The sequence below is a fragment of the Ochlerotatus camptorhynchus genome, unplaced genomic scaffold, assembly GCF_037179485.1.
Source record: "Ochlerotatus camptorhynchus isolate MF236.1 unplaced genomic scaffold, CSIRO-AGI_Acam_v1.1 ptg000569l, whole genome shotgun sequence".
Lineage (NCBI taxonomy): Eukaryota > Metazoa > Arthropoda > Insecta > Diptera > Culicidae > Ochlerotatus > Ochlerotatus camptorhynchus.
In genome coordinates, this window is record NW_027041050.1 from 105,852 (window position 1) to 133,649 (window position 27,798).

General features: G+C 37.9%; 1 protein-coding gene and 1 pseudogene across 1 annotated transcript in view; one reads left to right on the plus strand and one right to left on the minus strand.

Moving 5' to 3' along the window:
• Positions 1-8,913: 8,913 nt before the first annotated feature.
• The window catches only part of LOC135713574 (calexcitin-1-like), a 74,678-nt gene continuing 55,793 nt past the window's right edge, over positions 8,914-27,798 (minus strand). Inside the window, exons 5-6 of the mRNA XM_065236704.1 lie at positions 19,821-19,956; positions 8,914-9,109 (exon numbers count right to left, since the gene is read on the minus strand). Of these exons, the coding sequence (XP_065092776.1) occupies positions 8,999-9,109; positions 19,821-19,956 (247 nt within the window). The 3' untranslated portion in view covers positions 8,914-8,998. The remainder of the gene's footprint in view (positions 9,110-19,820; positions 19,957-27,798) is intronic.
• LOC135713564 (uncharacterized) lies at positions 24,543-26,909 on the plus strand (annotated as a pseudogene).

Sequence of the window (27,798 nt, forward strand, 5' to 3'; positions counted from 1 at the left end):
GATGCAGAGATGTACGGTTGAATAAAATTTTCGAAGAGTCTTTCGCCGAATAAAATCGCTGCTTTGGATCGGAAACAAGCTGATCTCCGCTAACTAACAGTTTCAGTGGTTTACTGTCGGTTGTTATTTCGATTGTCATCGCAAGATCTGGAGAAGGCTGGTATGTTTTTCAACTTTAGACAATGTTTTATGAGTTCGAGGGCCCCGCTCACTTTACTCTTCCCCGACAGATGGTAAGTCGTTGGTGGTGTGCTGGTTCTTCTAAAGAAGTAAATTTATCTGAAATTGACTTGATTTTTTCATCCTACTTCGTCTATCCTTCGAGATTTCCTTGTCATAGATTTGGCATTTAGTAACTATGAGGAACCATCTTTTAAGCTCAATTTGTAAACAAAGTAATTGGGGAGTTAATGATGCTTTTTAAAAAGGCTAAAAAGCAAAAATAAATGCTTTTTTCTCTAATGCAAAACCTAATAGTTTTATGGTTGCTTTTATAATGATAGAACACGTTTATAAAGTATTTTATAATGACATTAATAAACAATTGCTAATGACGTTTATGCTTGAATTATAGAACAGTTTTAAGGAGGGATTGATAACTGTTTCAAATTTATTTTTAAAATAAGACAGTTTTTGAATTTCTTGCCAGACTACAAAAGGTTTTTAAAACAGCAAAAATCTGAATTACTAAGCAGGAATGTTTTACACTTTAAAATGCTATATTTAAACTAAGTGGATTGTTCATTGCCGTTATAAAACCATCATAAATCAGAGTGGATGCTAAATGGTTACTGAATTGCTACTTGGGAAATACCCCGCCGGTAATTGGTTCGTAATCGTTTAACTCATCTTCCGCTTGAAATACTGCTATAAAACCACAATCTCTCAACCCTCAAAAACTGAATACCAACTGATTGAAATCAATCAGTTGTGCCAGCAACACGAGAATGTGACAGGACTCCTCGATCAACAGTTCTCTGTTGTTTTCTTTAGCACCAACCAGCCACTTTTAGCATGCACGCAGGACGTAGGTACGCTGCCGATCTCCCTGGAGCTCGCTGAGCTTAGCTCATGAGACACAGCACATGTGACACGAATGAGACACGTAGGAACAAAAAAGAAACGCGAAATAATACGTCTCGAAATGTACCAGGCACCTACGATCTTATAGAAAGCGTGTCTCTATCACGCGGGATGGATGTACGTGTACATTAACTCTGAACGGAACTATCAACTCTATGCTTTCATCTACTCCATCTATCGTATAAAAATTACCACTACAGTCTGTTATTTGAAATTAGCATCTTCAACTATTATTTTTTGGTTTTTTACCTCGTATGGCTGAATAACACCAAATTTTGGTATCAGGAGCAGAATTAGGTATTTACACTATCATCGATAGTTGTAACTAAATGTAGTATTATTACTTGTTATAGAAGTAAGTGGTATTTTTTCATAGAGATTGCTGATGTGTGATTGTGTTAGTCATTGTTCTTTTGTTTTTGTTTTGTTTGTTTTTGTTTTGTTCTTTTTGTTTGCACGCTTTGGCAGGGAATGGGTCTGCTCACTTTTGGGTGGAAGTTTTCCGGACTTTTACAGGGGGAACTTATCGGATATCCGGGAGATTCGACGACTATTTTACTCAGACAGGACTATAATAATAGACCGAATGAAACCTGTCGATTTTCTGCGTGTTCGAGCGGTTTTCCCTGAGGGAGACCGGAGGGTTTTTGATGGGGGGTGAACGTATACACTTTTTCCTAGGGTGAGTAATCGGGGCTCACTTTTGGGTTGTTTTTCTTGTACGTGCATCGGGTATCTTTTTCGCTATGAAAGCTCCCGATGAGCACAAGCTTTCGATGTATACATGGCGTTATGTGCGCTTGATGAATGGCAGCAGTACTTACCTATCTATGGTACGATCACCGATGGATGTGTGTGTGTGTGTGTCTTGAACAGGGAAGCATAGTGGTGGTAGTTATACTGAATGAACAGAAATGACAGCGGATCGGCCCAGACGTTACTTGTCGCAAGCATTATATTCCATTGAGCTCAATTGGCGATGCATTGATGGCTGTCATGGCAACTACCGTTAAGATTGGAAGGGAGATATGGGGTGAAACAATGTTGCCAGTTTTTCTTTTTTGATGGAATATTACAATCTATTGAAGATGAACGATGCTTACGGTAGTAAGATCATTCATGGAACAGGTTAGAAATCTAATCAACCAAAATTATTTGAATAAAATCAAAGGTGTATGTAGAAATAACAAATTTAGTATAACTATGACGTATCAGAAATCAGGATCCATGAAACATGAGGGGAAAAAAAGGGTAAGATATGAAAGTTTTCTTTTTATTGAGGCTGATAAGAATATGGAAATCTGTCAACACGGAAATGGGAAAAACGGTAATTTCGCGTTAATTTCAATCGATTTTGTAAAAAAAGCGGGAAATAAATTCAAATTGAAAGATAAGTGAAAAGAAAAAGCTTCAAACGAATCGTTGTGCTGAAACAAGACGGTCAAGTGCAGTGCTCAGAACCGAAATTAACAACGAAAAAAATCAACGTAACAGTGAAAATGGAGGTGGTGTGTGATAAAACAACTAATAGTGAAAGGATTAAGGTAGTAAACGTACCAGGAGACGGAAACTGTTTCTTTTATGCGGTAGTACAGCAGCTTACAGGATGGACTACATTCGACAACAAGTTCTACAAAAAGGCAGCAGATTTAAGGAAAGAAGTGGTAAACTATCTGTGGAGCCACAAGGAAGAGATGAGAGACATTCTGATGGCCGAAATCGTGACACCAAATGAGTACCGGAATGATGAGCAGATGGAATCAAAAATGGTACAATATATACAGGATTTGGCGAAAGAAGGCACATGGGCAGGAGCAGAATCGATATTGGCAGTCAAGGAAATCTTGGAGCTCAACATAATAGTGTTTAACCCTCATTATGCGCCTCTGGAGTTCAAATACGGAAATGGATCAGGAAGAACAATAATGCTGTACTACAACGGAATCAACCATTACGACAGTGTGTGGAGAGGAACTGCAGAACCGGAAAAAGAGGTAAAGGAAAATGCTTGCGAAGAGGATCTAACAACAGATGTGAATGGAAAAACGGCAGGAGATGAAAAAAATGAGAAAGTAGATATTTTGAATAAGTGCTATTGGATATCAGTTAACGGAAAACGATTGAAAGCAAGAAGGATTATAGAAGGAAAGGACAGTTATCTTTGGGCAATGAGCCACCAACTAAGCGGAATTGATCCAGGAGCGAAAGAATTTGCGGAGCTCCCGGAAGCATTGAAAATAGATATGTTGAAGCTTAAAGAAAACAATCTGGAAGATGAAGAAGGATTACAAACAACGGATGAGATATGGAGAATGGTGGCGAATGCTTGGCAAAGGACAATAAGGATATTCAAAGTAAACGGAATGGAAAGATACTTTGAACCAGAGAACATTCAAGCGTCAAACGTAGAAATCAAACTACTACAAACAGATCTCAATGGAGTGGTCCAAGTAGACAGTGTTGAAAGAGTGACAGGAAAATAACAAAAAGTAACAAAACAGACACAACCATAAGAAAATAATGAAGGAGCAAAAGGAGACTCAACTAGAAGCCATAAGAACAACACAACAAATAGAAAGGCAAATAACATTATAAAAATGGCTTCAATAAACGTAAGAGGATGCTGCCAATCAACGAAAAGGATCGAAATCGACGACGAATTACAAAAAGCTGGAATTGATATTGCAGTACTGCAAGAAGTCAACCTATTAGGTAGAAAAATAGACACTTTCAATTATGAATGGTGGCTATCAGACAGAAAAGATAGCAACAATATGAGGGGATTAGCCATACTAAAACGAAAACACGGAAAGGTTAGAGTTAGGAATATAAAGAATGTAAATAGAAATATCATGTCAGCAGTAATTGAATATGAAGGAGAAAATGAAGATTGGCTGGTAGTGAATGTACACGCTCCGAATTCAAATGCAAACTCATTTTATGCAAATTTAGGAGTATATGTGAATGGAAACCCAAAGAAAAACCGAATTATTATTTTAGGGGATTTTAACTCACAAATAGGGAAACAGGATACAGAGGAAGAAGAAAGGGACAGGTTAGGAAAATTTGTTGGACACGAAAAAACGAATGAAAACGGAGAATTCATGAAAATATTCCTAAAAATACATAAAATGAATGTGGTTTCTATGAGGTTTGATAGGTCCGTATTAATAACTTGGACAAATAGAAGGTATAGCTCACAAATAGATCATGTAGTAACTGCACAGGATACAATTGTCAAATAAAATACGTGAGAGCGAATTGGACCATAATTCAGACAGACCACAAAATGTTAAGGGTAGGGATAATGTCGAAACAATGGGAACAGAAAAATAGGAAGAGTAAACCTACACAAACAATTATGGCAAGTAATCTACAACAAAAAGAAACTAAGGAAGCTTTTCACGGGGAACTAAAAAAGTATGGATCGTTAGATACAGAAAAATGCACAGTAACAGAAGCATACAGTAAAATAGCAGAAAAAGTAAACAATTGTGCAAAACAGGTGCTACGTAGTGCAAAGATCCCGTTAACACCTGGAAGAAGGAAAGCTATAGAATCACTAAATAAAGCACGAAAAAGAATGAGGTTTGCAAAAGAAAAAGGAATAGCTACAGAATGGCATAGGCAAAACGTAAATTGTAGAAGACAGGAGTATATATTTAAAGTGAAAGAACACAATGAGAAAAAAGTTTTCAAATTTTACAATGAATTACAACACTACGAGGTAGGAGAGAGAATCAAGAGATCGTATAGGTTCTTACAATAATTTGTTAGGAAAAAAATATCAAAAAAACCACTAATTCCAATGAAAAAATGGATCGATGAACTAGAGCTAACGGAAGGACAGCAATTGGAAGTAGGAGAAGATAAAGAAGAACTAACAGAAGCGCCAACGAAAGTAGAAATAGAGGAGATCATAAAAGGGTTAGCAAATGGAAAAGCAGCGGGTCTAGATGGAATCAAGAATGAATTTTTGAAATACAGCGATGAGGACAGCATAGATGAGATATACAGCATCATAAAGCTGGTATGGACAACCAACAAAATGCCAGAACAGTGGAAACAATCATATCAAGTACCAATACCGAAGAAAAAATCAGCAAAAGAAACAGGAGATTATAGGAGAATAATGCTTTGTAATATAGGATATAAAATTTATACAAGATGGCTGATAAACAGATTACGTAAGTACGCAGGAAATCCAGGATATCACCAGGCAGCTTTCACACAGAACAGATCAACGGATGACCAAATGTATTTTGCGAGGAAATATTTGGAGGAAAATTGGAACTGCGGGAACACAATTATAGTAGCATCGGTAGATATTAAGAAAGCGTTCGATTTTGTTGAAATAGCTTCGGTGAGTAGTACTTTTACTGAAGAATTGAACAGTTTGTAGTAGTATGCTAAACGTTCGCTAACTGCAATACTTTCAACTGAAATTTCGTTTTAACTAAAAATCCGGTAAATGCAACAATATTTACTTACCGGTCACTAATCTGTTAAATTGGTGAAATTTGAAATGACCAATGTAAGCATGGCTGAACATTGATACATTTTAATTGCAGTTGACAGATGTTTTGACTCAAAATGCATTCAGTTAGTGAATGCCGTAGCTAGGTGAATCGTAAACATGCTTCAGTTGGCAAACGTCTAGTGTTCAAACATTAAAAGTAGATTGATTAAATTAAAAATTTAATAACGAAATTCTAAAAACTCAAATAGGTGCAGCAAATTCTGGAAGAATTGAATGTACCTAGTCATTTAATCAACAGAGTAATACAGGCGCTGAATGCAGAACGTACGTGTGTGCGCTGGGAAGGAGTATACTCAGAGGAAAGGATTAAGGGAAAGGGAATTAAGCAAGGATGTCCACTATCACCCTACATCTTCACATTAATTATCCAAAAAGTTTTGAAGGAAGTCAAAAAGAAATGTCCCAATTTAAACTTGTTAGAATTAAATAATGGTAAATTACCGGTAGTTTTAGCATTTGCTGATGATTTGTTAATTATAGGGGTATCAGTAGATCAAATAGAATCTATAATCAAACAGTTAAAACAAGAATTAAGGAAAATAGGATTAGAAATCAATGTAGAGAAAAGCCAAATAATGATAAGAGAGCCATTGTCAGACAGGAACATACCAGAAACAATTAAAATAGATGGAGAAAAGTACGTGGTAGTTAAAAATATGAGATATCTAGGAACATTTTTAACAGAAACTTTGGATAGGCCACAAACAACAAGAAAAAGGTGCATGCAAGCGATTAATAGTAGTAAAATAATTATAGAATTCATAAGACGATATAAGCCCCCGTGGGCACTTTCCAAACTTATTTATAAAACAGTAGTCTCACCAGCTATTACATATGGATTGAAAGCAGCAGCTCTGATAAAAAGAAATAGAAAGTCAATCAGTAGGTATGAATTACAAATATTAAAAGAGATGTTAAGATATTCTAGGAATAGGCCAAAGGGAAGAATAACAGTTTCAAGCTTATTAGATGGAAAATCAGCAGTTAAAAAAGTTAGGGTAATGCGCATAAGCTATTGGGGACATATAGAGAGAAGACCAGAAGGAAATCCACTAAAAATAGCAAAAAAACTAAAATTTTCTTGGAAAAAAAGAGGTAGGCCGGCAAAACATGGAATGACAGTTTAAGAGAAGATAAGGAGAAATTACCGGAGATAACAGAAGAACAATGGTTAGAGTTGGTTAAGGACAAAGAGAAATTAAAAAAACAGGCAGAGAAAATTTATAAAACTATAGGAAGCGAAGAAGAGTCTGAATCAGAGGTAGAAGACTAGATAATCTCAAGTACTAAAATAAAATAAGAGAAGGATTAAAAGAAAGACAAAAGATGTTAATAAAGGAGGAGAAAACAGGTTTATTATTGATCGATAATTGTTTGGAGAAGATTAAATTGAATAAACAAATAAGAAGTGACATAACAGCAAGTACCACCAGAATAAAACATATTTAATCAACAAAGAAAAACATTGAACAAATAGAGTACCATAAATTAAAAACATATTCAGTTTGACTACAAATATGTTTATTACAGGCTACAATATTCAAGAAGAGGTACGAAAAACATCGAAAAGTGATAGAGAAAGAGAGAGAAGAGTATTCCACTACAGATGCCGATTATCAACAGGACTCAACGAGAATCGAGATGACAAAGATTCAGCAGCAAGGACACAATACATAAGCGGTGAGATCTAACTGATTACAACTTAATAGAAAAATATGAAATGCATTCTACAAAATACGTGCCATCTACAAAGCAGGAATTGCTTTGAGGATGGAAGTGTACACGCAGTACCTACATACATTTTATATCGGTACTACGTGTATGCGGGGCTTGTTGTAAGTGAAAGTAACCTCGGAATGGACGTGAGTAACCAGGCATTCTGCAATGGGTTTCTGAATCTCAACAGAGCTATCACCTTTCAACTTCCGGGCTAAAATTGTTTGCAATGGGATCAGTATAAGATAATAATAGATTAGGTTGCAAACATTTTTCTTCTATAAAAACACTGCCGGACAGTGGAAGTTGGACTGTATATACATACATACATACATACAGGAGCAGAATTAGGTATTTGTTCGTTATTTCCCCATGCTTGGGAACGGACTAGTGAGCAATCCAGTGTCTTTAGAACATAGACGTCATCAAAACACATTGTATTGTACAATTAAGATTTCAGATTGTATCAGATATCATAAATAATCTACTTATGGTGAGTACAGCTTTGACAGTATATTGGCAAGGAGATCATGGACGAGGAAGGAAGTGTGGTTTTAGAGCAAATTGTAAACAAATTCGGTGGCTCCTCCGTACAAAAATCTAACATGGTCGAATCATAAATTTGACACATTAAAACACCTATATGTACTTACGTTGGGTTCTACTATTGCCACCCATGAGCAAAACTTTGCTGTACATAGCTACTCGCAAGGAACATATTATTCTACTACATGCCATAACTGGTTTAAATTATCGTTTTCTTCACATCCATCTTGGATACTGCATCATCCACCTGGGATTCATCCCGAACGACAGCATTATTCCGCTCAAAGGAAGATACCTTTAAAAAAAAACCCTGATTGATAGCTGCTGCACAGATTTGTTAAAAAGTTTATCTTTTCCAACAACGAAAACTTAGAGTAACGATGATAGCTTCTTGCTTCATCCTCAGGTACTCCCTTTTCCCCGTCTTTTACTTCTTAGAGGAATGAATTATTGAAACATATGCTTCAGTCTCAAAGTTTTCGACAAATTTATGACTTCAATGCAAATCGAGGCAAAACTTTTGTGCAGCTGTGAAAACAAGTGTGTTTCAATGCAGTTTGATGGAAGAATTGATTATACTCCGGAGGAAATTTATTTGATTTATTTCTTTTCAGTTCAATTAAATGGATTTCTTTCAAGTAATAATGGTCCGTTTTTTTTTTTCGTTACACACTTTTATTCTAGCGGTGACATCTTGTGTTCGATACTTTTTAATTTTTTGACACATTGCATAACAAATCGAAACAAATTGCGAATATTAAATCAAAAACAAAGTTTTCGCTGGCTATCTCGGAGTTGCGTCAAGATCTTTATAAAAATACAATTTTTAAAACAATTTAAATTTGCGAACATTCATCATTTAAAAGATGAAGTTTTTAGCTAAGAAAATATAATAGGCCGGAAACGGGGAGGTTATTTGGAGCAGGGCTATCGTGTCTCCCTAATAATTTGGTTGTCTGTATTTCTCATTCGTTCACAAAATATGTTATACGCTCTTGTGCGGTTATTTTTTTTGTAGTATTATTATGTTATTCTCGTGATGTAAGATTAAACACTTTCGATGAGCACGAAGGGCTAGAAGGAAGCATCTCTTGGATATTGGCAGTTAGCACGTTAGAAGGTGGTCTTGCCAAAGATGAAATTTCCCGGAGCACTTGAGTTATCCGAGGAGAAATACTCGCGCCACAATACAGCAAATTGGTCCCGGTTCACCTCGGTGGCACCCTGTGAAATGAAATAAAAAGGAGAAAGATGGTTATGGCATTTCACTGTGGATCGTCAAGTGCTGATAGAAAAATTATTTAAACGAATCAGGTTCCTAGGTTCCTAAAATTTCTAAAATAACCCATTGTCATCCTACTTTAATGCCATACATTTGCTGTTCGTTACTGTGGCAAACAAAATAGTAATAATAATAATGGTAATGAATTATTACAATTAATATTTGTATACATAATACAATAAGGAGTAAACGAACTGAGCCTTGAGTGCATCGCTTCGCATGATTGATGAATTTAAGTGACGGTCGGCCAGCAGATGGAAATGATGTGAAAAATGATAATGACGTTTCAAATCGTATGGAATACGTTTAGTACATCATCACTTTTGAATTTGCAAAACTGAAAACAAGGTGTCGAATGGCCAGTTTTACCTTTGGTTAAATTCATCAATTGAATCAGACATTTAACAAATGTTGTAGCGCACGGATGTGCATCTGACTGGTCTTTGTTAAAACACATGGCCGAGGCTTGAAACCTCAATCAGGTCACGACAGTTACGTCGAAATAGTTGGTATGGTCTGTTTTACTTTCTAAATAACGCCTATCTGGGTCGGTGCCGTAAATTTGATCAGTTTGGGACGATCACTGTCGAAACACGGAGATGGGTAAACTACAGAATTCTTCCGGTGGAGTATAAATGAAATGATTGCACTTGAACTGTGTTGATTACACGGAATATTGAGCAGTTAGTTTTTGTTGGTCAGGTATGTTTAATTCTTATATTTTTGGACAATAACAGAAAAAAATGACAACCTTAACAGATAGCCCAACAGCCCAACTACCTGCATGATAATTTTGACATAAACACATTCTCTTGATCAAGGCAACCACTGAGTATCGAAGTCAACATTTGTTTTTGTTCATTCGTGCCGTGGCTGGAAGTTCATTATCGCCTGTGTTGTTGTTTTTATTTAATTAAATCTTCAACATAATGTTGTACAGATATATTCTAGGCTAGGTGTCGAATTCTATGTCTGTAAGTAGACTTACTAATGTTAAAACCATACACATCAAACGTTTCATTAAACACACGACAGCACAAAGTCCACGGTTCGTTGAATCCATAGTTGGTCCGATGGGTAGGTTGCCACAGAAGCGTGTAACTACGTAGAACTCTTTGAGGAGCATTGATGTAAATTTGGCTCACAAGAGAGTTGCAATCCACGTCACCGTTAAGCAATCAAAACACGAAGAGTCGCTGAAGTAGTTTCCTCCTTGCTGCCAACGTGTCCAGGTCAATCAGCCTGCACCGTTCTTCGTAAGGCGGCAAATTTACCGAATCGTTCCAGGGCAGAACACGTAAAGCGTATCTTACGAAGTTTCGCTGAATGGCTTCGATTCTGTTAGCTTGAATAGCGTGAAAGGGTGCCCACACAACAACAGCATACTCTAGAAGACTGCGGACGAGAGCACAGTATAGTGATTTCAGCGCGTAGATGTCCTGGAATGCGTTTGTGTTTCGTTTCAAGAAACCTAATGTGGCGAATGCTTTAGCAGTTATCATGGAGATGTGCTCATTGAATCTGACTTTAGAGTCGATAATAACACCCAAATCCTTAACTGAAGAAACGAAGAGCAAACTACTGAGTCCTATCCTATAGTCATGTCGTAAGGGCTCGCATGAACGGCAAAAAAATATTGTGCAGCATTTTATGACATTAACAAATAATTGTACGAAAGATCTATAAGTCATCGGCGAACATAAGTATCGAAGAACACAGTCGACTACACAGATCGTTCACGAACAGGATGAAAATTAAAGGCCCCAAATGGCTACCTTGGGCAACACCAGAGGGTATCTCGAAACTAGGCGAATTAACACCGTTAATGCTCACATAGGCTAAGCGGCCAGTTAAGTAAGACTGTGGCCCAATTAGGTAATCCCATACACCTCATTTTGTCCACTGCAAGCACATGTGGAACCCTATCGAACGCCTTACTGAAGTCCACGTAGATCGCATCAACTTGTTGTCGTTTTTCATTGAAGTTGATCAGCGAGTTGACAAACACCATTAAGTTGGTTGTTGTAGAGCGTTTCCTCACGAAGCCGTGCTGATGTTCGGTAATTATTGGCCTAACCGCTTACTAAAAGACCTCATATACGATCTTCTCCAGAGCTTTTGGGAGGCAGCTTAGAATCGAAATTCCACGATAATTTTCAACGCTGTGGATGTTTCCAGCTTTGTGAATAGGTGTGATGGACGCAACCTTCCACATTGTGGAGAAAACACCACTAACTAGCGAACGATTGAAGATAATCGACACAGGTGAAGCGAGAGATGCAGAAAATTTCTTAATGAACGATGGCGGCAAACAGTCTGGACCAGGGCCTTTAGAAGGATCTACAGATGAAAGAACTTTCATCACCTCTTCAACAGATACATCCAACTGCGGCAAATGCAAGTTGTAATAAGCTATGCTGCTCATCCAGTCACGACGATCATCCGGAGAATGAGCGGGAGGGGTAGTCGAAAAAACATCCTTGAAGAATTTTGCAAAGAGATCAGAAGCTTCTTCCGCGGAGTCAGCACGAGCTTCTTTATAGGACGCATCGAGTGGTATACCACCATTTCGCCTAAGTTTCTTCACGTAGGTCCAAAAAGACGATGGATCCCGCTTTGCCTCCGACTCAATGCGCAATACATATTCATGGAAAACTGTGTTTAACCGGCTGGTGTAGTGCTGTTTGTCCATGGCGTGAAGTAATCGCCTGTTTTCATCAGTCCGTTGTTTGAAAAGACGTTTCTTTGCTTTCCGTAACCTGTTTCGGAGGTTCCTATGTTCCGTGGTCCACCATGGTTGATTGTAGTGAACACGGAGGCAATGTCGTCGAATAGGAGTATATTCGTGGATGATATCGAAAATGGCATCATAAAACCGGAAAACAGCATCGTCAACGTCACAATCAGTCAAAAGCATCGTTGAGTCTATCGAGCCTATCCGAGCGTTGATAAGGGGTTCATTGCAGAAGTTGAAATCGTAATAACAGCGGTCCAGCCCAACGTCATCATTATTACGAAGGTAGTCAAATTTGATGATAAAAGATTTGTGATGAGCGTCGAGATTTAAAATTCCACAGGGCCATTCGAAAAGTTCGATTCTGTCAGTATCACTAACGAAAGCCAGGTCAAGTAATCTCTCGTTTACGTTACGTACATCCTGAACCTGCTGTAATCCACATGCAAGAATCGACTGGGTCAAAGCGATTTCTTGTTCAGATGAAGCGTTGGTCGGGATGTAAGAATTCATGTCGGCATCAAATTGCCATGATAGTCTAGGCAGATTATAGTCTTCCAAAACTATGACTCTATCGGTAGTTTCAGCAAGCTCACACAATTCTTGAACACAAGATGCATGATTGGAGTACTTGGCGCAGTCCGAGTTAGGCCGTTAGGCCTTAAGTAGACGCAACATATGTAGACCGACTGCATTGGCAACGAAACACACACGGCCACTTGCTCGAAACAGTTGGCATTAACTAGTGGAATCAACTTACAACGTAAATGCTTTTTGACACCGATCAGTACGCCGCCACCACGTAGCGATCGAGACGATAAATCACATAGTCGGACGAGAGTTCAGAGTTTAATATGTCGCTGCCAAGCCACGTTTCGGTCAGCGCAATGACGTCATAGTCACAAGATGATAATGCCAAACGAAGATCGCTAGTTTTAGTTCTTAATCCGCGGACATTCTGGTAAAAAATTGTAAGGGGGAGCGCATTTGGTTGATTCGGACGATGAAGTGCTTGAACCGTTTTTGCGGGACTAGAGCAAGAGCCTACTTGCTCGCATTCGCTGTCTCGGAAGCTGACGATGGTAGTGGTTCAATAGGACTGGCTTTAAAAAATGCCGTTTTTACCAGTGTCTTCGAACTCCCGGAATCTTATGCCAGAGGGCCATGCGTCCAAACACATTGCTTTGGATTTCAGATCCGCTGCCATCCCAACTTTGTAGGACACGAAAGTTAGGGAACGTACGTCTTTGCCACGAGGAACAAGTTTAATTACAGTGGTATCACTCGTTCCCAAATTTGAGCGCACCATACACGTAACCGTTTCATCGCTGACATCTGGATGAATGTTCGACAAGTACACCCAGAATTTGGTATCAGTCTCTTGATTGGCTGCAACAAGGTTGGGCTCTGGACAAGCGCCTGTCAATATCAATATTCATCTTCATCTTGGTGGGGATGATTTTGAGGATCAAATAGAAAATGATTATTTTCATAATACACAAATACAGCGCTCTAGAACGTGTTGTATTGGTTTTTATACACAGATTGATGGAAAATTATTGCCTCATGCTGAATTGATGATGATATTGAGGTCGAGTCGAGGTTTTAGCACAGACTAACAGAAGTAAAACTTAATTCTGGATCATCATTCATGCATTTTACCAAAGATATTTCATTAACAAGATATCCCACAAATCAATTCCTCGAACAAGGCAATGGTTACACCACCCTTATGTGATCGCAGTGCCATCTCGTGAATGCACATTAAAACTATTGGGAGTCCCCCGCCAACTTTACCACCAGGGCTCAATAAATGACAGGTGTCGGTATGACATATGTCAGCGTGGACGTTGATGATCAGCCGAGGGAAGAAGTTGATCGATGTCATCATCATTGTATTGCGATAGCAAGATTCTCACTTCGTTATGATTGCATCCATTTTCAATCATTACCACGTTATACGCATCATAAAACCTTGAGAAAACAATAATAAATGCAGATACGTCCCTTCGAAAAAGTAATCGAGAATTGATGATTTATGAAGCTGTTGCTCAACATAATAGAAGTTGCATAGAAGTATACATGGAAAAAACGCAACGTATCGAAATCATTGCTAAACAAACGTAATAAAATATGCCGTCTTCCTTGGCCAACGCTGCACGTTATTGGCTATTCAAAAATTACGTTGGAATAATGATTACTTTTCTATTTTATAAAGAAGGTATTTTTCAATGACGGCGAATTAAATCGTAAACTAAAGCTGCCGAAGCTGAGTGATGACGATGAGTAATGACACCACTTCGTGTTTTGATTTGCGCTGTACCCTCCGCTCAGTGGTGTGGGTTCGTACATGTATAGATGATGGTGTGCGTGTTTTCTTCGAACGCTGCAGTTCAACGTTGTATCGCCAAAGACCTATTGGCGCTGTTATCTGTCTCTATAAATTCCAAAGAGTGAAGGGGGTCTGATTTTACGATAGATTTGAATATTATAATTTGCGCTGGCATCGGAACACTGTGACGTTTCTACATATTCAGTTTACCTTGCATGCAACATTGTTAGCGACATAGCGAGCAAGCTTATTTTCCGCGAGAAGTCCGAAAAATGTCGTTACTGGTGTCCTATTTATTGAGATTGAGATTGAGATACAATGTTTTCAAAGAGTTATGTCTGTTTGTCGGTGGTTTTAGACTCTGGAATCGACAGTATTGAATGCCCAAAATGAATTTGATTATTTTACTTTTCAGCAGTAGTGAATATCAACAAACGCATATTCGTTGATGTATAACGAACTCATTTGCTCGTTTCGCTCGTACTGCACAGCGAAGATATTCTAAGCGAACGCAATTCATCTACACTGGGTTAAAGCGCTACTCCTTGCGTGTGATGGTCCTAAATGATAAAACAGACACTGAGCAATTCCCTACAAACTCGCAAATCGATTTATTTTTTTATTTTTGGATTTGGTTGAAAATTTGCGGAAACGTTTCTTATGACCAACAATGCCATTTTATTCATATCGCCATTTTGAATCCAGCCTTATTTTTGAAAAGGGCATATAGAAAAATAGCTTCGGAAATTTTTACTCGAGAACTGTTTGTCCGATCAGTTTGGTTTCTTGGGCAATATTGCAGGTAAAATATGAGACTATTAGAAACAAAAAATTACACAACTTTTTTTGTTTATTTAAAATAAAGTCATAAAACAATTTTGCTTTTTTTTTTTATTTGTTGATATGTTTTAAGGGACTAAAATGCCATCTACTGCACTTTAGGTCAAGATGGAGAAATGATGGACAAAACAGTTCTGATTTAAAAGAAACTCAAGGTTTTGGAAAAATATGCAAAACTTGGTCCAATTACTATTTCAACTTTATATAATGAAAGTACACCAAATTTATAATAAAAAAAAAAAAATTGAAGTAAAATTTTGCTAAGCCGCACCGTTTTCGAGATGTAGCGGTTTGAAGGTAGATAGGCTATATGCAGCTGAACAACGGCTATATAAGTGTTTGCAAGTTCTGATGAGGCCCGTAAAAAGGCGAAATAATGTGCCTATGGTTACTTGGGTAGTTTGATGCAATAAGACCCGGAACGAGACTTGACAATCGAGCTTCTCACTCTTCTTAATGTTTTTGGAGAATTCCCTTCTGCGTGGTGTTTGACGGATTTGACCAATGATGCCAGGAATGAAGATTTTTTTATTATTTGGATTTTATTCGGAGTTTCTACCGCAGTTTAGCAGCTTGTACATCATTTTTGCTCAACACAATAAAAACAACCATAAACAAACAACAATATCCATCGCTTAAAACACGCAGAGCACTCATTTTTTCAACTTTCCTTTCGCAAATATAATCAATTAACAACGCCACTGACTGAATATTGATTCCGGCATCACTGCCAGCCAGATTGATGCAATCCCTCTGTCCTTTTTATTCCACAATTGCTACTGTCAAATCGATCAATCAGAAACTGGCTCGGATTTGACAGCAAAATTGGGTCGAAATCGCTACCCGATCGTCAAGTCCCGTCCCAGAATAAGACCACTGAAAATTAGAAATACTCAGAGGGAGAGATAGGCGGAGAAAACAAAATACAATTCGGCAGCAGGGATTTGTTCCTAAATTATCTTGTAACCCTTGCTAGAAGCTAGCATTTCAAATGACTTTTAGTTTTGATTCGATTTACGTGCAAAATAATAATTGATTGCATCGCAATATTTTACACATTTCTTGGTGCCATTTATTAACCCACGAAGATCAATTTATCAAGAGAATTAGAATATTATTTATGATTCCAAAAACTAGTTGAATTTGAGAAGCACACAAAACATAAAGATGATTGAATTTCTGTTCGATTGCAATACTCTCAAATTTATTCTAGTAAGAATAAGACATTCTCGGGAAAATTCTAATTGGAATGTTCGATTGGCTTGGTTTCGCAAAACATAAAAAAAAGATTTTCTAAAAGACGGCTGACAAAATCGGGTCATTACGTATCCTGAAATTTTACATAGTTTTAGCACCTATAACTCCAACTACTCCCTTCGACTCCTGCTCCAACTCTTAGACTTCGCCTCTAACTCCAGGGATTAGCCACACAATGTGATCTCAAATACTAAACTCCATCGTCGATGTCCTCAATGATCGATGACGGAGACTTTTATCAAGAAAATCAGTCGCCCAGGACGGGAATTTGTCACGTTGTAAGTACTGTGCATTCTTGTGTGAGTGAGTTTTATTGTTATTGTTTTGCAATTTAATGTAACTTTTCAGCATTAGTACTGTCGAGTAGTTCTAGACAATTTTGCAACAAAACGTTGCGAGTGCGTGGAGTTTTTGATTCTATAATCAGTTGCTGATCTGGTCAGTCCAGTTCAGTCCAGTCCACCTGACAATTGGCCATATAAAGGCTTGCCAATGCACATCAAAAATCGACTACATCCGACGCATCTTTTATCTCAAATCGAGGGAAGACATTCCGTGCTAGCTATACCACAATCCAGACGAGTTCATGTTTGAATTCGGCAAGCTGACCGTCTACAATTTGGACTTCTACATCAACACATGTTAAGGTAGCTTTAGGTTCAATTGGCTAAACTTGGTGAGTTCGTTCCTTCTTGTCCATTTTTATCTTTTCAAACCAGCAACGCTGGTAGATCACCTTTTCGTAGTTGCGTTACTGGGATAAGATCTATCTCCGATTCCTAGTCCTGACCAGGGCGCCACAAAGTCACTTTCAATCGAAAATCGTCAAGCGACGATGAAACTGTCAACCATCACTATCAATTGAAAGTCATTCTGCCTTCTCTTCGAGCAGATCCCCGTCAACATCAACAGAACCACTTTCGATCAGTTTTCATGCTGTTAGTTATGGCTTGACTCGTGTTCATTTCTTCTTTGAATGTCAAATGAACTTACTTTTGCATTGAAGCGAAGCTGTTCGAACCAAATTCACGCAGCTCTTATGACTTTTGTTGATTGTTCACTCGGTTCATTTAAGCGTATGCGCATAGATCTGTGCACGTGGATGTCGAATTTATCATTGTCGGGTGGTTTGTTTACCCATCAATATGGATATTTTTATGCATTGGAGTGACGTCTAGAGATCGAAAATTGATATGCGAAGCCATTTAGAAATCCATGATGACAGCTTCCGATTTCAGATTAAATGGGAAATACTATCAAATGCCCATCAATATAGGTATTTTTGGAATAGGGATGGCGTTTAGAGGCCGAAAATCAATATCCGACGCCATGTTGAAATCAAATATGGTGGCTTCCTATTTCAGAAAAACATAGGAAATGGTGATGCCGTCCCATCAATATGAAATTTTTTGGAATCGGGGTAACGTCTGGAGATTGGAAATCAACATTCGACGGCATTTTGAAATCCATGTTGGCTGCTGCCAGTTTGAGAAAAAGTTGTAAATTCTATCCAATACCCATGCAAATGTTTTTTTTAGAATCAGGGTAACGTCTAGAAGCCGGAAATCGTTATCCGACGCCATTTTGTAATCCAAGTGTCAAATATCCTAAAATATGGTTATTTTCAGAATGGGGATGAAACGTAGATGCCGAAAATTGATGTCACGCCGTCTTCAAATCCAATATGGCGGCTTTGGTTCGGAAAACTGTGAAATACTTCAAATACCGATCAATGTGGGTTTTTTGGAATTGGCCTGACATCTAGAAGCCAGAAATCGAAGTCCGACGACATCTTGAAATTCAAGATGGTGGCTTCCGATCTCAGAAGAAATGTTAAATAGCCGTCGTCGTCCTCGTTCCAAAAATACCCAGATCCTCGGGTATTTGACCCTTTTTCTAAAAACCCGATGGCCGCCATTTTGGATTCCAAAATAACGTCGAATATTGATTTTCGACACCTTCGCGTCGTCCCCGTTCCGAAAATACCCATATTGTAGGGTATTTGAGACTTTCTCTGACCCCGATGGCTGCCATCTTGGACTCCAGAATGGCCTCGTTAATTTGAAATAATATATTATTACTACATATAATCCGGATGCCATCCATATCGGCAACCGATATTGTGCAGATACAATCTGGATACTATATTTTGATGCCTGCGTCGTCAAGTCGTGACAAGTCTAATGAGCACCGAATTGAAGTGAAAGTGGAAAAAACGAAGGAAGCAGTTTTCGAGTCATTCATTGCGTCAATTGAAACCAGTCTTTGCTTCAAATGATATAAACTGAATCACTTGACGAACGAAACAAGTGATAGTCCAGTCATGTCTGAAAAAAGGAATCTTCATCGTGACTCGATAACAAGAAACACGATGACTTACACGAAAATGATATTGCTCGAAATGAAGCGATTCTGCGGAGAGTTCATTTTCTTTTCTATGTTTCGAAACTGCAGAACCCTGGTCCTGACAACTTCAATCTAAGGAAACAAGATTTCAATAATCAAGGGAACACATTTAGGTGCTTGTTACTTTTTCTGCCTTGTTAATAGTGACAAGACTTGGGTAGTGACCACCCCTGTTATGAATTTCTATGTTGCGTATTTCAAATCAAAAATATTTTCTAGGTTCTTAGAGCATATATAATCCTTTTCCTTTTGTCCTTCTCATTTTCCTTTCCTTTCCATTCCCTCTTCTCTTTTCAGATGCTTCCAAACGACCAACCAATCATATAATTACCAAAACCGGAACGTACGGTACGAGATGTCCACGTTTGATCCATTTATTCGATTCTGAAGCATCGTGTTTAAATCCTCGATTTAAACAGGTTCGATGTTTTCTGAATCATCTTGCCCCTTAAATGGTGCACAGTAGGGCTGGTCGTTTTGGTATGTGTGGCGCACCTTCGATGTGAAACATATGTATATCAAATAGGCAAGAAAAATGATGGAGGTATAGCAATCAATTTCCAGGATGGTTTCAATAACTGGCTGTGTTGGTGCAATGGAAGGGCTTCACCCTGAGGAAACCACCTTCATGATTACGGTAACCCCTATGCCAGGTAAATATGACTGTGTTGGTGTTAGATTAAATTAGATTAGATTAAATGTTGTAACAACTGTCGGTTATTTCATTTTTTTTACATTATTGAAGGCTCGTTCCCGATCTATGAATATTAAGCAAGTGCCTGTATAGAGCATTTGAACTAGGCACATCATTTTCTGTTAGCATACGTTTTTGTTATCATGATTATGTGGTTCCTATAATGGGTAACAATCTTTGATACAAACTGATGCAGTCCTGATTCTTATTCATTCTGAGTGAAGTTTAAGTAAAAGTAAATATAGAAGTAACAGTGTTCTCCAAAACCAAGCTCTCGGTCTGAAAAAAATTATTTTGATGGAAGTTAATCAACCAATATGTTTGTAAAACACGTTTCCGCTCCAACATGTTCAGTATCAGACCCATGCAAAAAATAAAAAGATTTATTACCTTTGACATTTTCTTGAATGCCTCCAGGCACTCGTTCTTATCGACACCGTAGCTTGAGTAGACGGTAGAGAATTCACCCGAATCGATGGTACCATCGTTGGAAGCGTCCTCCAGGTCGAACATGAAGTTCATGTATCTGAAAAATGGAAATAAATATCTCGTTTAAATTTCTTCCATGCTCTGCCCCTTGCTCTTCCTACTTTCAGAAAATATATTAGATTAATTAACAGCTCAGCTGTAACAATACGCTTGATATTCACACCTCTTAATCACTAACTTTTCCCTCGGGGGAGACATCTATGCGGTGCCGTTCCGCTTCAAAGAAGGCACCATCGAAACTAATTAAACATTCACCACCACCTAGCCACCGTCATAGTGTAGTCAAAATAAACAATGTAACACATTAACCCGCACTTTTGTTTAATGGTGGCAGCTCCAGCTCTTCGAGGAAAGTTCATGATGGCAATAAATCGATCAGACGCAAAATGAATGCTGTTTACCATAGCCTTGAAATTCAATTTAGAACAGCTCAACAGGACAACATCGCAACATTTCTGGTTCCTCATTTCTGCTCCTAAGCATTATGTATCTTATGGTCCACCACAGCTGTTCCACTTCTCAGTGAACACCCAAAAGGAAATTCAACTTTCATTTCTTGTTTACTGAGCCGATGAGCTGATGCCATTTCCGGTTCGAAAATATTTAAACATTATTTATGTGACACTTGCTCAACAGTCCATGACTTGAGCTGGAATCATCTCACAATTTATAACCATTCGGCTTTGTTCAACACGCAAGTGGAAACTTATTTTTTGATTCACATTTACAATACATTTCCTATCTGAATAGATTGTTGGTCTTGAAATAGATACTTATAAGCTAAATGATACAGAAACATAGGTATAAGGGTGGTTCAAAATATCGATTTTTCTCCACCCTACTCAATCGAATCCAAATCAGATCTTGAATAGTATTTATAGGTTGCGAAGTCGTACTGCACTGCCCCTTTGAAGTTTATATGGGAAATGCTATGGGAAAAGTGTACATTTTAGCCTTTAAGCTTACTATTTGTTGTGAAGTTCAATCAGGTACAACTTTGCTGAATACCACTTTTGAATGAAATTCAATATAAGACTACTTAATTAATTGGAGAGATGATCAATGGACTGCATTCAAGGCAACACTGGATCTTGTACTGTGCCATAGTAGCCTGGATTTTGTTGACCTATTCTTCAGCGAAGTACACCAATGTTGCCTGCTGAGCAGTTGATGGAGCAGTTTAGATGAAAATCATCATGCTAATTAATTAATATCTAAGTATCCTGACGATCAATTAAAACTGGTCTTCAGCAAAGTTCCTATATCTGAGTACAGATAGTAATTTTATCCATAAATCATGATGGCGCAAGTCTAGGACGTGGTGAGCAGCCATAATTACCATATCAACTCCAAATTTTGGTAGAGATCAGGACCTAATTTGGAATCGATTGAGCGAGGTGGAGCAAAATCGATATTTTGAACCACCCTAATATGTATGTATGTATGTTGAGAAAATTCCAACCGCACTGCTTCACCCACTTGTTCCTCCTTTAATTCTACCAATTACAACTTCATAAGACAGCTTCATTTCCCTAGTGGTAGCTATTTCTAGGAAAATCTGCTGGGATGTGGCTTCATTTGGGTTTGAATCGTGAAAGCTCATCTTGTCCCGTCAGAGAGCACCGTACTCGTTATCCGAGGTTGTGAATAACCGACAGACGAAGAAGTGAGAGAAACCGTTAACATTTCTTTATGTTGATTTTATCGAGTGAAGAAGATAGCTTCTGTCTTTCCGGTAGAAGGTTGTAGAACATGGATACACCTCTTGTTTCCGGCATGTTTCGGGCGTCTCATATAGCGAAGAACACCGTAATGTTTCCAAACTGAATTAAAACTGTTTACACGATCTGATTAAGTTTCATAGAACGCGCGAAATGCCATGCTCTGTAGTGTAATGGTTTTTCCGTTTCAACAGGAAATTGACGTTGTAACAGACTGAGGGATGAAAATGTTAGTACACACCGGTAAAGTGAAAACTAAAAAACAACTTCTACAACTGACGTTCGAAGCCAACGTAATACATGTCCATTAGAGTATAGTTTAGAGGGGACACTATTCACGAAATACAAAAGTAAACATTTTATTCGTCAAATTTACCCAGGTTGTAAATTTTCTCGACTTCCCTGGGCATAGAGTATTATCAACAATCAATACGAAACTAACGATTTTAAATTGGCTCACTACTTGACTAGCCTATTGGTCCCAAGCAATCGATTAATGTACCCCATTCTAGTCGAAATTCTAGTACTACGCTATGTTTGTTTTGATTCGCTATGAAAGTTTGACAGATACAATGAGGGGTTATTGGTTTTTCCTATGTTTCGAGGGGTGAATCGACTAGGTTGGGACCGAAGAGAGTACCAGAGCTGAGCCAAAAAGTTGAGCACGTTTCTTCGGGACCTTCTAGTCTTAGAGTTACCTCTATGGTATTATTGTGTTTGCAACATAATATACAAATTCATGCATTTGCTTGGCATAGAAAACTCTCAACAGAGCGGCGTCCACCTTCAAAGAGGCGAGTGGGACAAGGTACTGGGGTCTCATAGAACTGTTTTAATATTTTTGGAATCGTGTAATGGTGCCAGAGATGTATAGCTGGAACATGTACTGGTTTGTAAATGCCATGAAATTCAATGCGGCTTGAAATTAATAAAACCTATCATGTGACACATCAAATGACATGAGAATTCAAAAAATAATTCAATTGTATAGTAATAATTAGAGCACAGGGCTGTACTGGCCACATCCAGCCATGTTCGGGGAACCGCCAGCCTCAGTTTCTAGCTATTAAGGGCCAAAGCCCATCATGCGTTTCCACCCATCATGCGTTCCCACCCAGGTTTGTTTATACTTAGGGCATGTCTCACCTGTCCCACCCACTCCTCGCACCTAGGCGAGTAAGACAGGTGACACAGTCGGAAGAAGTGTTAGTTTGTTTACTAAAATGAACCGCCCATTTTGTTATGGCAAGTTTTGCTATAAGAAATGCTCCTCGTGTTTATTATTGAAATTCACATCAAAGATTGAATAATTGCGTAGGAAATCAGTTTGGCACGGCATTTGTGACCAGCATACATCTTCCGGTCGTATGAAACAGGTCAAAAACAGTCCAAATACACAGATAAAAAATTTTGTTTTGAATTTCTGTATGGCAAAATAGTGAACTTTTCGTGAACATTAACGGCAAAGAACTCACCAACACTGGGAGACCGTGAGTTCTTGCCCACCTGTCATTTCCCATCTCGTCCTCGCACCTATGGTTCTCAATTAATAACTGTGGAAGAGCATCTAGAATACTAAGATGAGAGTAAGAAAAATAAGAAGAAGCAGATGAAGGGTAGCTATAAATGACCGCTTATCATAATCCCTTCAATGTGGGCATTTAATAATAGATTTAAAATCTTAACTGTATTCCAGTGACCTTATAGTACGTTCAGACTAGGTTGTATATTATGTAATATAGCTTTGTAATATGGATATCACTTTGAGGCGTTCTACGGCACTACGGCAAGGTAACATACACACTTAATCTTATATTTTTATCTCGGTAAAACAGATTGCTGAACTAAATCGCTAAAACACGATTTTTGCTGATTTCTCGTTAGAAAACATGTTTTTACTGAATATCGGTATATACAGTTAACGAATTTTGGTTATATGAAAGTATTTACTGAAGTTCGGTAATGTTGTTTACCATTAATTTCGTTAAAATCTTGCTTCACCGACTTCGGTAATATAAAGTGACGAACCTCGGCAATTGAAAATAAGAGTAAATATCTGTCAGTGGTGTACATTCATTGTCAGCCATTTTGTCAGAGAGTAAGTCGTCTGGTGCGTGCTTATAGGCTTGCTTATAGTGCGTGTAATTAAATAAAGTGAGAAATGCAGGAAATATTGCGGCAAATCCATGGTGAAGGAGAAGCTGTAAGCGAAAAACTGCGTCAACTATTCTGTAAGTACTAAATCTTTATTTATTTTTTCGATTATACAGATAGGAAATGGCTTACGCTGCTTTTTCTGCAAGCAACTAGTTCCGGGGCACGCTGATGGGCTACACCGCCATATAAATTTTCACCTCAAAGAAAATCATTTTAATGCAGACATGATGAGCTCCAGGTCAACGTGGTTCTTCTTTGTGTTAGTAACGAAAACAATGAAAACATTGCTAAGTAGCCTCTAGACGAACATTTCAAAAGGTCCTATCTGATTTTGTAAACAAACCGATGTCAGAACAAATTTTGTAGTAGCGTTATTCGTGAAAGAAAAGATCGATGAAGAAAATCTATCAACACTGACAGGCCATTTTCGCGTGTTCCGCGTGATTTGTTTTCTGAAAGCAACACTGAAATTACACAGTACTCATAAATGTGTATCATGTCATCTAAATTGAAATATTGAAGCGTATAAACAGTCGTCCGAATTAATTTAAAATTAAGCAGAAATTATCTCGTTTTTGTTAAAAGAATACTCAAAAATGTGTACACGGTGCACAAAATTGGATACTTATGATGTTTTTGAATCAAGCACACCCAATTTTTCGAGTAAAATTAAAATTCATTTTTGAAAATCTTCATTATTGTTGGAAAAATAAATGAAATCTTACTCAATTTTTAATTGATCTCCATGAACGTGAGCAAATGAAAGACGTCGAAAATTATATTGTTTATATTATAAAATGAAAGTTTTCAAAATCAGTTCTTTATACGTTTCGTTATTTTCCTAGGAAATTGATATTAACATTATTTTGGAGAGGTCAGCCGAAGGAAGAGCTTTGATGCAAATTCTCCAAGAGAACAAAAAACCCAATGACAAAACAATAAAACGAATAACACACCTACTTTGCGGATTTTTGAAGTCTAACTACGGAGTGTAAGTACATCATAATAACAATTATCATCGCATGGAACATTTAAATCGATTTTTAATTTTCGTTCTAGGCGTGCCTCTACATTTTACAAGAATATTATTGCAAAGTCATTGGTTCAATCGTATCCCATTTTGGCTTCGTCAGTTTCGGACGTACCACATGTAATTTTTAAGAGTTACTATAATTTTGAAGAGGCAACTAAAACCGTTGAATACTATTTTAGGCATTGTGGTTTTATATTAACGGACGTGGTGATGGAAAACATGCTGGTAAAATTCACTACCATTTGGAGTACCTAGCGAAGCGAGCTGAAGCGCGGGTGTTCCGCAGAAGGTTAACCAAAGTCGACGAAGGGATGCATATCAAACTTCCAGTTGTTCAAGTGCCAGAAATTGATCTCTTTGCTATGGTAAGTGATTTATTTTATTGATAAGTTTTATCAACGATAAGTTCTAGATAGACCTGGAAGAAGGGCGTAACTGGCTTTGTAAACTATGACTTCTTTCAAAGATTTCTGGGAATTCATAACACATCCACGGACACCAACACAACCATTGTGTAGGAGAAGTCGTCCCTACCTGATCTGCGTGGCTGAGTTTTGAATTCTCAGAAATTTTCGTGAGTAGCTATTACATATTTACAAAAACATTTACGCCCTTATTTCAGCTCAATCGAGGACTTTGATTAGATAGTAAAATCTAGATTGAGCTAGAATTAGGGTCTAATTCAAGAGCAATATATGAAAAGTGGAAAGCTTCCCACCCATTGATGTTGATGGTATGCGTGGGCGACCTTCGGTTGGCGAGAAAAGGACCTGTAAAGGTTTGTTTACAAAAAGCTTGTATTAAAGAACAACAAGCTTTTTGTAAACAATTCTTCTTATGCCCTATTCTCGTCACCCACATGAAACCCACGCAATACATCAACATCAACGGGTAGAGAAAATTTTCCCCGAACCGATGATGTTGGTTTACGTGGGCAACCTTCGGTTGGTGAGAAAAAGGCCTACAAAGGTTTGTGTACAAAAAGCTTGTATGCTCCTTTCACTTTCGAACTTGTAGATTTGATTACTGTATTACACTGCTCGAAAACAAAAAATATTAGTAATATTAACCATTAAAATTCGGTAATTTTGATTGTTTCAGGTGGAAGAACTTAAATTTATTGTCCCGATTTCCGAAAACAGAAGCAGGATTAACCAGTTATGGACATCTACATTCGAGTATCGGTCACAGGTCACAGTATCGTGAAAATCATGACTTCCACTCTTTTCTCGAAGAATTTCCCGTTAGTTCGGCATTCGAGGGTGAATTAGTAAGTATGACCACTTAATGCACTAAAACGTCAGTATAAATAGTAGCTATATTTGTTATAGGTTGAATATGATTTCAAAAGAATGCGAAACCAAACCGTGGATTTTGCAGAACAATGGAATGTCTGGCAAGCAAAAGTGCTTAAAACCTACCAACACTTGTTCAGGGAAATATCTAACGGTAATGTCGAGGGTAATATTGTACCAATTTTCATAAAATCTTAATAAACATAATTTTGTACTACAGATTTCTTGAGAGCGCTAGCTATTATCCGAGCTAAAAACCCTACTCGAGGCTCAAAACGTGTGCGCGACGAAGATTCTGCCAAGGACAACCCATTGAAGAGACTGCTCAATTGGATTAAGGTAAATAGCAATAGACAATTAAAAGAAACTGCCTTTCTATTCATCCCGCCTACTTTTTTTCACAATAGACCCACTTTTTCTTTTATGCATCTGCAGACCTGAACAATTCCCCTGATTAAAATAAGTTGGTTTCTCAATTATAATGTTTATTTTTTGTATTTCAGTTGGATGACCCACTACCCATCGACTACAAAGTTCCTGTTATAATTGTAAGAGGAAGTCCCATGACCGAGGGAGAATGCTTTATTTCTTGGAACAGTATCAATATACCGCTAGGTGGTAACATCGTCCATGCATTCAGCGTGTTTTGCAAGGCTTTCGACGTATGCGGGATGCATGTGCGCCGAGTGATAAACAGTTTTTTATATTTTTCAGAGCAATTATTTTCTCTGTAGACAATATTTCTACGACTGGTGAAAAATTTGTCAGATCACTCGAAGTGTGAGTAATAATGTGTTGTTGCGCGAATAAATGGAATAAAAACTTGTTTACAGAATTTCCACTAATTTGGTATTATTATTAATGCTATTCTGAATAATCAAATTAATTTGAGTTGAAATTTCGACGATAGTCGGCAAACGCTAAATCTTTTCTTGCACGGTTTGCCGAAGGATTGGTAAAAGATTTATTCTTGTTTTGAGGTTTTTCGGTAAAATAAAAGCTGAACGCTCGGTATACAAATACCGATGTTCTCGGTAAAATTTGACAGTCGAATAAAACTGGTAATTACCAAGCGTTCGGTATTCTATACTTTTACCGAAATTTTTAACGAAATTTCGGCTGTTGGATTCTCGGCAATTTATTTTGCCGGCCTCGGTGAAATAAACTAAGTGTGTAGTTTGACGTTTGCATTTCAAACGGATGTGCATGCATCAAAGTAGCCTGGAATTAACATGATTATTTTTTTTTACAAAAACAAACATCCGCTCCGTGTTCAATGTCAATCTGTTGAAATGAGTGATTTCCAAACATTATATACGGTTATAACCCAGTACAGAAGAAACGTCCTCCCACGCTTCTAGCACCAGATCAATTTGTGGCGCATACCAAACGTTGCGCTTTTTCGATTTTTTCCGCTTCGAAGGACCGGGCTCTTCCATAGTAACGAGACTTGATCTGAACCGGGAAGGATGATCAAAACAAATTTGAAATTGACATCTGACATCTAAAAATTCTGTTGTTCTCACTGAGTTCTCACTCAATCGAAGACACTACCCAAATAAACCGTGTTGCCAGTTGTAGAAAAGCTCAATTTTGAGTGATATAGAAAATGATATCATCTATATTACCCTTTGCAAGTAATATTGGATGACGTATCAGATATATGGGATATT